Source organism: Nerophis ophidion, linkage group LG19 (assembly GCF_033978795.1).
Source record: "Nerophis ophidion isolate RoL-2023_Sa linkage group LG19, RoL_Noph_v1.0, whole genome shotgun sequence".
NCBI classification, from domain to species: Eukaryota; Metazoa; Chordata; class Actinopteri; order Syngnathiformes; family Syngnathidae; genus Nerophis; species Nerophis ophidion.
The window spans coordinates 44,531,384-44,544,072 of record NC_084629.1 but is presented as its reverse complement, the minus strand read 5'-3'; the positions used below and the strand labels follow the sequence as shown (position 1 = coordinate 44,544,072).

The 12,689-nt window shown below is 40.8% G+C and overlaps 1 protein-coding gene across 1 annotated transcript in view; it reads right to left on the bottom strand.

Moving 5' to 3' along the window:
- Positions 1–429: 429 nt before the first annotated feature.
- ehhadh (enoyl-CoA, hydratase/3-hydroxyacyl CoA dehydrogenase) overlaps positions 430–12,689 on the bottom strand; it is a 36,690-nt gene continuing 24,430 nt past the window's right edge. Inside the window, exons 6-7 of the mRNA XM_061880092.1 lie at positions 6,317–6,658; positions 430–2,029 (exon numbers count right to left, since the gene is read on the bottom strand). Of these exons, the coding sequence (XP_061736076.1) occupies positions 783–2,029; positions 6,317–6,658 (1,589 nt within the window). The 3' untranslated portion in view covers positions 430–782. The remainder of the gene's footprint in view (positions 2,030–6,316; positions 6,659–12,689) is intronic.

The following is a 12,689-nucleotide window of genomic DNA, read 5'->3' as shown; positions in this document are numbered from 1 at the left end:
AATTTCCAGAATTATCCTATTAAATGTGTCTAATAACATCTGAATCGCTCCCACTGCCGTCGCCTTTTTTTTCTTCTTTTCCTAGTGCTTCACTCTAACTTTCCTCATCCACGAATTTTTCATCCTCGCGCAAAAAAATGGGGAAATCGTCGCTTTCTCGGTCCGAATCGCTCTTGCTGCTGATGGCTGTGATTATAAACAATGCTATGGCTATGATTATAAACGCGCACATCGTCTGCTACTTCCGGTACAGGCAAGGCTTTTTTATTAGCGACCAAAAGTTGCAAACTTTATCGTCAATGTTCTCTACTAAATACTTTCAGCAAAAATATGGCAATATCGCGAAATGTTTAAGTATGACACATAGAATGGACCTGCTATCCCCGTTTAAATAAGAACATCTTTTTTCAGTAGGCCTTTAAAGCAGTATGAAGAAGAATGTTTTAATGTAGACACATAGAATCATCATGCTGCTGTGATTATATGTGTCAAGTGTTCATTCAAGGCTAAGGCAAAATATGGAGATATTTATCGTGTATCGTGACATGGCCTAAAAATATCGAGATATCAATAAAAGGCCCTATCACCCTCACCATTAACAGAAGCCTGGTATTCTCTGCGGTTGAGTAACTAAACAGCTCCCACCACTACATGAGAAAATAAAGCTATTTGTAGACAATACAGATCATGTTATTAAAATTGTATGTCTGATATACAGAAAATCAGTCTTATTAGGTGATTGAAAATTGATTTTTTGGCGGAAATTACGAAATCCCGCAGATTTAAAGATGGCTGTGAGTCTTTTTGATGATCCCCCTCCACTTGTGCACGGGAGGACTGCCGCTGGCCTCCAGCCTACGAAGCAGCCCGCATGGCTGCAGGTAAGGCACATCGGGGTGAGCCTGGTAGAAGTGCTCCAGCCTCTCCACAACTTTGGTCAAGCCTACCGTGCTGGCGTAGAACATGGGTCCACCGCGGTGCTTAGGCCAGCCATAGCCGAACACATAGATGACATCGATGTCTTCGGGTCCGGCGGCTATCCCTTCCTCCAGGATACGGAAGCCCTCGTTGATGAGGCTGTACAGGCAGCGTTCCAGCACCTCCTGGCGGTCTATGCGGCGCGCTGCCAGGCCATGTTGGGATCGATACCCCTCCAGGAAGTGTTGCACCCATGGGTCGAACCTTGCTTCATGCCGGTTGTCGTACTTATACCATCCGCGGCCCGTCTTCTGGCCGAATCGTCCGTGCCCGCAGAGCAGATCTCCAAGAGGACTGTACCTGCGACCATGTCGGACTCTGGCTCCCGGCCCGGTTGTTGCACCAGGCTGCACCAGACCCTCTTCCTTTCTAATCCTCCAGCCGACATCAAGCCCGGAGAGGTCAGACATTCTGAAGAGCCCCATGGTGAAACCGAACTCCTCCAGCGCTGCATCTACCAACTCAGGCGTGGCTCCTTCCTCCAACAGAAAAAGGCCTTGCTCCGAGTATGGCTTCAGCATGCGGTTCCCGACAAAACCGGGGCAGTTACCCACGGCCACGCCGACTTTGCCCATTTTCTTCCCCAGACTCATGGCGGTGGCCACAGCTTGGGGAGAGGAGCGTGATCCGCACACCACCTCCAGCAGCTTCATGACATGTGCCGGGGCAAAGAAATGCATCCCGACCACAAGCTCCGGGCGGGGGCTCTGAGAGGCGATGAGGTCTACGTCTATGCCGGACGTGTTGGTGCACAGGATTGTGTTCGGTTTACACAGAGCAGAGAGCTGCTGGAAGACTTTCTTCTTCAGGACCGTGTCTTCAAACACAGCCTCGATGACCAGGTCAACATCCGCCACGGCCTGCAGGTTTTGGCTGTAAGTGACCGTGTCGAGTGGGGGAGCCCCCCCTCGTCTCTTGGCCCCCCGCCGCAGCATACCTGATATAGCCTGCTTGGAGTCCACCAGTTGCTTCTCCTGGGCCTCCACGGCAACCACAGACAAGCCCGCCTGAACAAGGGAGACCACGATGCCTCTCCCCATTGTGCCGAGACCTTCAAGACCAAACATTAAAAAAGGACATTTTTAGTGACTTTTGATCGAGAAAAATCACAACTCCTCCATTTTGTCTGTATTGCTGAGGACCAGCTTTTAAAAATGTATCAAGTAGGGCTGGGCGATATATCGATATACTCGATATATCGCAGGTTTGTCTCTGTGCGACATAGAAAATGACTATATCGTGATATTCAAGTATACGTTCTCACGCAGTTGCTTTTAGCTGCGGGCATTACACTGCATGCGTTTCCCACTCTTTCCTTCTCACAGAGACTTAAAACAAGCGTACCTTCTTACATACATTACGTGTGCAACGTCACACGCTCCCGAGGTAGCCACATGGTAACGATAGATGTGATGCCAACGGTGCGGTGCGAGTGGTAATATGAGAGAGAGAAGATACGAATCTGGTAAAAAAAATGAAGGAAGAATGTATTCCCAAGAAAAACAGCACGGGGTCTATCGTCTGGCTGTGGTTTGGCTTCAAGCGGGAAGATGTTGAACAGACAACAGTAATATCAAGTATGCGGCAAAAGCGTTGCTACAAAAAGTAGCACCGCTGCTAATGTGGTATCCTTTGAAAAGTCACCCGCTAGGGAATAAGGAGTGCTTGGAACTCCTCATGTCAACATCTCCGATCGGCGCCACGCCAACAAAATGCCAAAAGAACTATATGTATGAGTAAAAAAATCAATCAATCAATCAATCAATGTTTACTTATATAGCCCTAAATCACTAGTGTCTCAAAGGGCTGCACAAACCACCACGACATCCTCGGTAGGCCCACATAAGGGCAAGGAAAACTCACACCCAGTGGGACGTCGGTGACAATGATGACTATGAGAACCTTAGAGAGGAGGAAAGCAATGGATGTCGAGCGGGTCCAACATGATACTGTGAAAGTTCAATCCACAATGGATCCAACACAGTCGCGAGAGTCCAGTCCAATCCAATCCAAAGCGGATCCAACACAGCAGCGAGAGTCCCGTTCCCAGCGGAGCCAGCAGGAAACCATCCCAAGCGGAGGCGGATCAGCATCGCAGAGATGTCCCCAGCCGATACACAGGCAAGCAGTACATGGCCACCGGATCGGACCGGACCCCCTCCACAAGGGAGAGTGGGACATAGAAGAAAAAGAAAAGAAACGGCAGATCAACTGGTCTAAAAAGGGAGTCTATTTAAAGGCTAGAGTATACAAATGAGTTTTAAGGTGAGACTTAAATGCTTCTACTGAGGTGGCATTTCGAACTGTTACCGGGAGGGCATTCCAGAGTACTGGAGCCCGAAAATAAACAATAGAAGGAGATAACGTCCGCAGGAACCTACCACATAGCGAAGGACATACACTATTTGATTTCCTATTATGCAGCTCATTTTTATTTGACACTTATTGAAATATCTTGTGTGACATCATGCAGAAAAGTGCACTTTATTTGTTTTAAACTATTGTAGTGGCGTTCTGTACAAAAAGTGCACTTTCATTTAGTGTTGTTTTGATATGTCATCTTAGTGACATCATGCACAAAAGTGCACATTATGTGTTTTAAACTATTGTAGTGGCGTTCCGTACAAAAAGTGCAGTTTAATTTAGTGTTTTGATATGTCATCTTAGTGACATCATGCACAAAAGTGCACTAATTGCTTGTTTTAAAATGTCTCTGACAATCTTGCACTTTCTGTTTGTAAATGACATGAATGTTTGTGCCACTGCTTAATAATTGTTTAATAAATACACTTTTGCTAAATTGACTTAGAACTTATGAGGAAGAATGTTTTAATGTAGACACATAGAATCATCATACTGCTGTGATTATATGTGTCGAGTGTTCATTCAAGGCTAAGGCAAAATATGGAGATATATATTGTGTATCGTGACATGGACTAAAAATATTGAAATATTAATAAAAGGCCATATTGCCCAGCTCTAGTATCAACACTAGACTACCTTGAAAAATGTGTTTTTCCATGCCTGGAATTTTAATGCACAAGATGCAGTGCTTTGATGTCCATAATGTTCAACTGCAGAGAGGACACAGTCCATTCTCTTCTACTACTGGGAGGACTTAAACTACTACTACTACTACTACTACTACTACTACTACTACTACTACTACTACTATTACCTACTAACTACTGTTGATGGTGTTTATCCCTAATTAGTCAGTCAAACTTTGTTTACATGGCACTTTCTATGCACAGGCAAGTTTTCCACTTCAAAATAGTACCGTGGGAAACTGTAAAAAAGTCATTAAATACAGATGTTAGAACAAAAACTAATTGTCACATTTGTGGTAAAAATGTGGTAAAAATACAAAAATGTAATGTTAATATTTATTAAAATTTAAATACACATTTTTATTAAAATTAAATTCCGCCGGCAATTTGCATTTAAACGTCACATTTGTGGTAAAAATGTGGTAAAAATACGAAAATTAAATTTAAATTTTAAAATTTAAATAAAAATCTTTTAAAATTAAATTTTAATAAATATTTGTATTAAAATTTGCAGGCACCTTGCAATTAAATGTTACTTTTGTGGTAAAAATACAAAAATTTAATTTTTATTTCTATTAAAATTTAAATACACATTTTTATTCAAATTAAATTCTGCCGGCAATTTGCATTTAAACGTCACCTTTGTGGTAAAAATGTGGTAAAAATACGAAAATTACATTTGAATTTTAAAATTTAAATAAAAATCTTTTAAAATTAAATTTTAATAAATATTTGTATTAAAATTTGCAGGCACCTTGCAATTAAATGTTACATTTGTGGTAAAAATACAAAAATTTAATTTTTATTTCTATTAAAATTTAAATACACATTTTATTAAAATTAAATTCCGCCGGCAATTTGCATTTAAACGTCACATTTGTGGTAAAAATGTGGTAAAAATACGAAAATTAAATTTAAATTTTAAAATTTAAATAAAAATCTTTTAAAATTAAATTTTAATAAATATTTGTATTAAAATTTGCAGGCACCTTGCAATTAAATGTTACATTTGTGGTAAAAATACAAAAATTTAATTTTTATTTCTATTAAAATTTAAATACACATTTTTATTCAAATTAAATTCTGCCGGCAATTTGCATTTAAACGTCACCTTTGTGGTAAAAATGTGGTAAAAATACGAAAATTAAATTTAAATTTTAAAATTTAAATAAAAATCTTTTAAAATTAAATTTTAATAAATATTTGTATTAAAATTTGCAGGCACCTTGCAATTAAATGTTACATTTGTGGTAAAAATACAAAAATTTAATTTTTATTTCTATTAAAATTTAAATCCACATTTTTATTCAAATTAAATTCTGCCGGCAATTTGCATTTAAACGTCACCTTTGTGGTAAAAATGTGGTAAAAATACGAAAATTAAATTTGAATTTTAAAATTTAAATAAAAATCTTTTAAAATTAAATTTCAATAAATATTTGTATTAAAATTTGCAGGCACTTTGCAATTAAATGTTACATTTGTGGTAAAAATACAAAAAATTAATTTTTATTTCTATTAAAATTTAAATAAACATTTTTATTAGTTAAATTTTTTTAAATTGCCTGCAAATTTGTGTAGTTTTACCACATTGTGGTTAAAATACAAAAATTTGCAGGCAATTTGCAATTAAATGTCACATTTGTGGTAAAAATACAAAAATTAAATGTTATTTTTTATTAAAATTGAGATAAAGTTTTTATTATTAAAATTACGTTTTAAATTTTTATTTTTACCACAATGAGGTAAAAATACTTAGTTCCGTCTGGAAATCGGGAGAATGGTTGTCCCGGGAGATTTTCGGGAGAGGCACTGAAATTCGGGAGTCTCCCGGAAAATTCTGGAGGGTTGGCAAGTATGTGTTAGAATAACGGAGCCTCTTTATTTTACTTTTTGGCACGTGGTTGAGACAAATCGTATTTAACAGTACATTGACAGAAGTGTAGAATAAAAATAGTATAATACTCTACCTCATAGAATCTGCTACACAGGTATGTATACTATACATATATACATATATGTGTGTGTATACATGTATCTTTTTTAGTGTTCTCTTCTATATAAAATGAATATAAAAAGGTACTGCTACATTAATTAGAATTACCTTGACTGTTAAATAAATATATTGACATTTATTAACGTGGACCCCGACTTAAACAAGTGGTAAAACTTAATCGGGTGTTACCATTTAGTGGTCAATTGTACGGAATATGTACTGAACTGTGCAATCTACTAATAAAAGTTTCAATCAATCAATCAAAGGCAGAATTAGTGACTAACAGTCTTACCGATAACAGCTGTTTTGTGAATGGGCCTTGGCTTGCTGTTGTCCCAGCGAGCTCCACTGGACATGCTCCACTTGGCGACAGCTCTCTGAGCAAAGAAACTGTACTGCAGAGCCTGAGCCTGGCCAGAGGTGAATAATGTGGCCATCAGCTCTTTTTCCCTCTCCATCCCCCGAGTGTAGGGCAAGGTGGCGGCTGCCTGCAGGGCCTGGACACAAGCCACTGGCGCTATGGCTCCACGGGTGCTCTGGCGCACCCTGAGCATAGCTTCCTCAAACAGAGCATCCAAAAGGGGAGGGCAAGGGCATGGACGGGTGCTAATTCGGCGAGCGTCCAGCGTGTGCTCTGAAAGAGAAACAATGAAGGAAGTGCGTTTAAAAAAAAAAAAAAAAAAAGCCATTTATCAACAACACCCAGAAACGCCGTTGGCCTTGCTGGGTCCGAGCTCATCTAAGATGGACTGATGCAAAGTGGGAAAGTGTTCTGGCTCTGACGAGTCCACATTTCAAATTGTTTTTGGAAACTTTGGACGTCTTGTAAACAAAACCACCCGGATTGTTATAGGCGCAAAGTTCAAAAGTCAGCATCTGTGATGGTATGGTGGTGTATTAGTGCCCAAGGCATAGGTAACTTACACATCTGTGAAGGCACCATTAATGCTGAAAGGTACATACAGGTTTTGGAGCAACATTTGTTGCCATTCAAGCAACATTATCATAGACGCCCCTGCTTATTTCAGCAAGACGACGCCAAGCCACGTGTTACAACAGCGTGCCTTCATAGTAAAAGAGTGCGGCTACTAGAAATTGAAAGAATTCCACCTGTAAAGGTTCAAAAATTGGTCTCCTCAGTTCCCAAACGTTGACTGAGTGTTGTTTAAAGGAAAGGCCATGTAACACAGTGGTAAAAATGCCCCTGTGACAATGTTTTTGCAATGCGTTGCTGCCATTATATTCTAAGTCAGGGGTCACCAACCTTTTTGAAACCAAGAGCTACTTCTTGGGTACTGATTAATGCGAAGGGCTACCAGTTTGATACACACTTAAATAACTTGCCAGAAAAAAGCAAATTTGCTCAATTTAGCTTTAATGAATAAATCTATATATATATATATATATATATATATAAAATGGGTATTTCTGTCTGTCAATCCGTCGTGTCAATCAATCAATCAATGTTTACTTATATAGCCCTAAATCACTACTGTCTCAAAGGGCTGCACAAACCACTACGACATCCTCGGTAGGCCCACATAAGGGCAAGGAAAACTCACACCCAGTGGGACGTCGGTGACAATGATGACTATGAGAACCTTGGAAAGGACCTCAAATGTGGGCAACTTGAAGAAGAAACTGAAGCCATTGAGCGAATAGCTATTGACGCTATTCGGCCATAGCGTGGGTGTACCTAATGAAGTGGCCCATAGCATGGCTGCCTTATCAGCATCGCCGGTAAAATGTGCGGACCAAACGATCAGGACTTTCGCATCTTGTGACACTGGAGCAACTTAAATCAGTCGATTGGTAAGTGTTTGTTTCGCATTAAATGTGGGTATCTAGTTTCAAACGTACATACAGCTAGCGTAAATAGCATGTCCCCTCTAGGGGACCAAAAGCAATGGATGTCGAGCGGGTCTAACATGATACTGTGAAAGTTCAATCCATAGTGGCTCCAACACAGCCGCGGGAGTTCAGTTCAAAGCGGATCCAAGACCTCACTTAGACCTATATTTCCTTAATTTACATCTTTCAGCAAAAATCAACAGGAAGTTGGCAATTACCCCTTCAAAACAAAAGTTTTGTAAAAACCTGTCACCTTTTTTCAAACATTATCTCCTCTGAGCGCGTTTGTTGTGTGGGCTTCAAACTCGCACAGGAAAGAGATTGAACCCTTCTGATTTAAAGAGTTTTTCTAACTGCTCCGGTTTTGATTTCAGGAGCCTTCAAAGAACCGCTGCGCTGATGCTGCTGCGCTGCTGCCGTCTCAAGATGGCCGCTTAAAAGCAGGAAGCAGCAGCGTGACCACACAATGCAGAGAAGGTAGATACTGTGCGGGTGAAGATATGTTGACTGGGTGAAAGAAGGAGGCACCAGTTTGACTCCAGGATACAGAGAAGGTAGGTAATGTGCAGGTAAAGATATGTTGTCTGGGTGATGGCAGGAAGCGCCAGCGTGTATGGGTGGAAAAAAAGAAGCACCAGTGTGACCCCGGGATGCAGGGAAGGTAGGTAATGTGCAGGTAAAGATATGTTGAATGGGTAAAGGCAGGAAACACCAGCAAAAGTCGGTCCCGCCCATCGCTGCTCGCAGCTTTAATTTCAATTGTTATTTTTTTATTTGTTACTATTTTTGATACTATTTTATGTTTGTATTTCTTTGTTATTCATATAATTTTTCTAGATATATTTTAAATATATATTTTATATTATTTTTAGAGGATTTTAATTTTTAAGTTATTCTCCAGTGAGGTTTAAAATTGTGTTTTTCCTCACTCATTCTAGTTGTCAATAATGCTGTGTGTGCATTTTATTTTCTAGTATAAAATTACTTTAACACCATTACATTTTTTTATTAAGTTCCCCTGTTATTTGTTGTACCGTATTTTCCGTACTACGAGGCACACATGAAATCTTTTTTTCTTCTCAAAACTCGACACTGAAGTGAAGTGAATTATATTTTATATAGCGCTTTTTCTCTAGTCACTCAAAGCACTTTACATAGTGAAACCCAATATCTAAATTACATTTAAACCAGTGTGGGTGGCACTGGGAGCAGGTGGGTAAAGTGTCTTGCCCAAGGACACAACAGCAGTGACTAGAATGGCAGAAGCGGGAATTGAACCTGCAACCCTAAGGTTGCTGGCACGGCCACTCTACCAACCGAGCTATACCGCCTTATAAACCCGGTGCGCCTAATGTACGGAATAATTCTGCTTTTGCTCACCGACCTCGAAGCCATTTAATTTGGTACATGGTGTAATGATAAGTGTGACCAGTAGATGGCAGTCAAACATAAGAGATAAGTGTAGGCTGCACTATGATGGCAAATATCACTCAAGTAAACAACACCAACGTTTTGTATGTTCCATTGAAAATATAGTGAAGTGAAGCTAATTATATTTATATAGCGCTTTTCTCTAGTGACTCAAAGCGCTTTTACATAGTGAAACCCAATATCTAAGTTACATTTAAACCAGTGTGGGTGGCACTGGGAGCAGGTGGGTAAAGTGTCTTGCCCAAGGACACAACGGCATTGACTCGGATGGCGGAAGCTGGAATCGAACCTGGAACCCTCAAGTTGCTGGCACGGCCACTTTACCGACCGAGCTATAGAACATTACATACGAATACGTTTTTCAACTTGTTTAAGGTTGGGTCCACGTTAATCAATTCATCAATCAATCAATCAATCAATCAATCAATCAATGTTTATTTATATAGCCCCAAATCACAAATGTCTCAAAGGACTGCACAAATCATTACGACTACGACATCCTCGGAAGAACCCACAAAAGGGCAAGGAAAACTCACACCCAGTGGGCAGGGAGAATTCACATCCAGTGGGACGCCAGTGACAATGCTGACTATGAGAAACCTTGGAGAGGACCTCAGATGTGGGCAACTTGAAAACGAAATTGAAGCTATTGAGCGAATAGCTATTGACGCTATTCGGCCATAGCGTGGGTGTACCTAATGAAGTGGCCCATAGCATGGCTGCCTTATTAGCATCGCCGGTAAAATGTGCGGACCAAACGATCAGGACTTTCGCATCTTGTGACACTGGAGCAACTTAAATCCGTCGATTGGTAAGTGTTTGTTTCGCATTAAATGTGGGTATCTAGTTTCAAACGTACATACAGCTAGCGTAAATAGCATGTTAGCATCGATTAGCGTAGCATGTTAGCATCGATTAGCTGGCAGTCATGCTGCGACCAAATATGTCTGATTAGCACATAAGTAAACAACATCAACAAAACTCACCTTTGTGATTTCGTTGACTTAATGGTTGCAAATGCATCTGCAGGTTATCCATACATCTCTGTGCCATGTCTGTCTTAGCATCGCCGGTCAAATGTGAAGACACAATAGGGGTCTGGCGGCAGATTTCTTGCCAGTGGTGCAACTTGAATCCCTCCCTGTTAGTGTTGTTACACCCTCCGACAAGGCATGATGTCTCCAAGGTTCCAAAAAATAGTCGAAAAAACGGAAAATAACAGAGCTGAGACCCGGTGTTTGTAATGTGAAAATGAAAATAACGGGTGTGTTACCTCGGTGACGTCACGTTCTGACGTCATCGCTACAAGACCGATAAACAGAAAGGCGTTTAATTCGCCAAAATTCACCCGTTTAGAGTTCGGAAATCGGTTAAAAAAAATACATGGTCTTTTTTCTGCACCATCAAGGTATATATTAGGGATGCACCGATTAATCGGTAACCGAATATATTCGGCCGAATATGGCAAAAAAAGCCACATTCGGCCTTCGGTGGAATGAGTTAAAAGCAAGGCCGAATAGTGGCGTGTGACGCAAGTTTTTGACGCGGTGACGCAATCAACCGACGTGCAGTGATATGTTGTGTACCTGTATAAGTGTATGAGGTTACAAGCACACACTTATTGAGATTTAGTGGGGCCTCTGTTTACATTATTAGCCTGTTGTGTAGGCTACCTGTATAAGTGTATGAGGTTACAAGCACACACTTAATTGAGATTTACTTAAGCCTTCTGTTTACATTATTAGCATATCTACTGTGGCTAAGCAGACTTTTGCCAAAAGGACAATTATTCATTTGTTGTGGGTTTATCCACTTTAATGCATTTTATATTTTTTTGGAATGCATGTTTTGTTTGAAGGCCTAATAGAAATGAAAAACTTTGTGCTTTTTTTGAAAAGCAAAGACTACTGGAATATTAAAAAAATGCCGATATTCAATAAAAAATGACTTTATTTGAAAAACATGTCTAAATATTTATTCTATCAATCATCAATCAATCAATGTTTACTTATATAGCCCTAAATCAGTAGTGTCTCAAAGGGCTGCACAAACCACTACGACATCCTCTGGCAAGGAAAACTCACACCCAGTGGGACGTCGGTGACAATGATGACTATGAGAACATGATACTGTGATACTGATGACTATGAGAACATGATACTGTGAAAGATCAATCCATAATGGATCCAACACAGTCGCGAGAGTCCAGTCCAAAGCGGATCCAACACAGCAGCGAGAGTCCCGTTCACAGCGGAGCCAGCAGGAAACCATCCCAAGCGGAGGCGGATCAGCAGCGCAGAGATGTCCCCAGCCGATACACAGGCGAGCAGTACATGGCCACCGGATCGGACCGGACTCCCTCCACAAAGGAGAGTGGGACATAGAAGAAAAAGAAAAGAAACGGCAGATCAACTGGTCTAGGCTATTTATGCAATATTTAAAAAATTGTGAAAAACTGCATTCATTATTCGGCCAAGCATTTAAATTTTATTCAGCTTCGGCCACACATTTTCATTTGGGTGCATCCCTAGTATATCAATCAATCAATGTTTACTTATATAGCCCTAAATCACTAGTGTCTCAAAGGGCTGCACAAACCACTACGACATCTTCGGTAGGCCCACATAAGGGCAAGGAAAACTCACACCCAGTGGGACGTCGGTGACAATGATGACTATGAGAACCTTGGAGAGGAGGAAAGCAATGGATGTCGAGCGGGTCTAACATGATACTGTGAAAGTTCAATCCATAATGGATCCAACACAGTCGCGAGAGTCCAGTCCAAAGCGGATCCAACACAGCAGCGAGAGTCCCGTTCACAGCGGAGCCAGCAGGAAACCATCCCAAGCGGAGGCGGATCAGCAGCGCAGAGATGTCCCCAGCCGATACACAGGCGAGCAGTACATGGCCACCGGATCAAATCCATATATATATATTGACACTTACATAGGTCTGGTGATAATGTTCCCCTTTAACTATCCCGAAAACGGGGATTTACTCTAAGAATTACGCCCCGATTTCTACTGTACTATCTTTTCCAAGGTCCCCTAACTGGAGAAGGTGCTGGCAAAGACTCCATGTAGACCACAGTATCCGCCGTCTGCCGTCATTTCCAATTGGTCAGAAATAAAAATGCCCCCCCCGGGGTAAAAAAATTCTCTACTTAATTCCCATTCCTGTCTCCCCTGACATGATTACACAAGACAGAATCCTTCACAGCGCCACCGAATTACACCGAGATCCAGAAAATGGGTCAGCGTGGCGTAGATTAAAAGGACCGCTATCCAATCCACCGGCTCAAATTTGCTCCAATAAACAATGAAATGAAGTTTGGAACCGTATTTTCAGGACTCGGGTTATTTGCCGCCCGAACACATGCATCA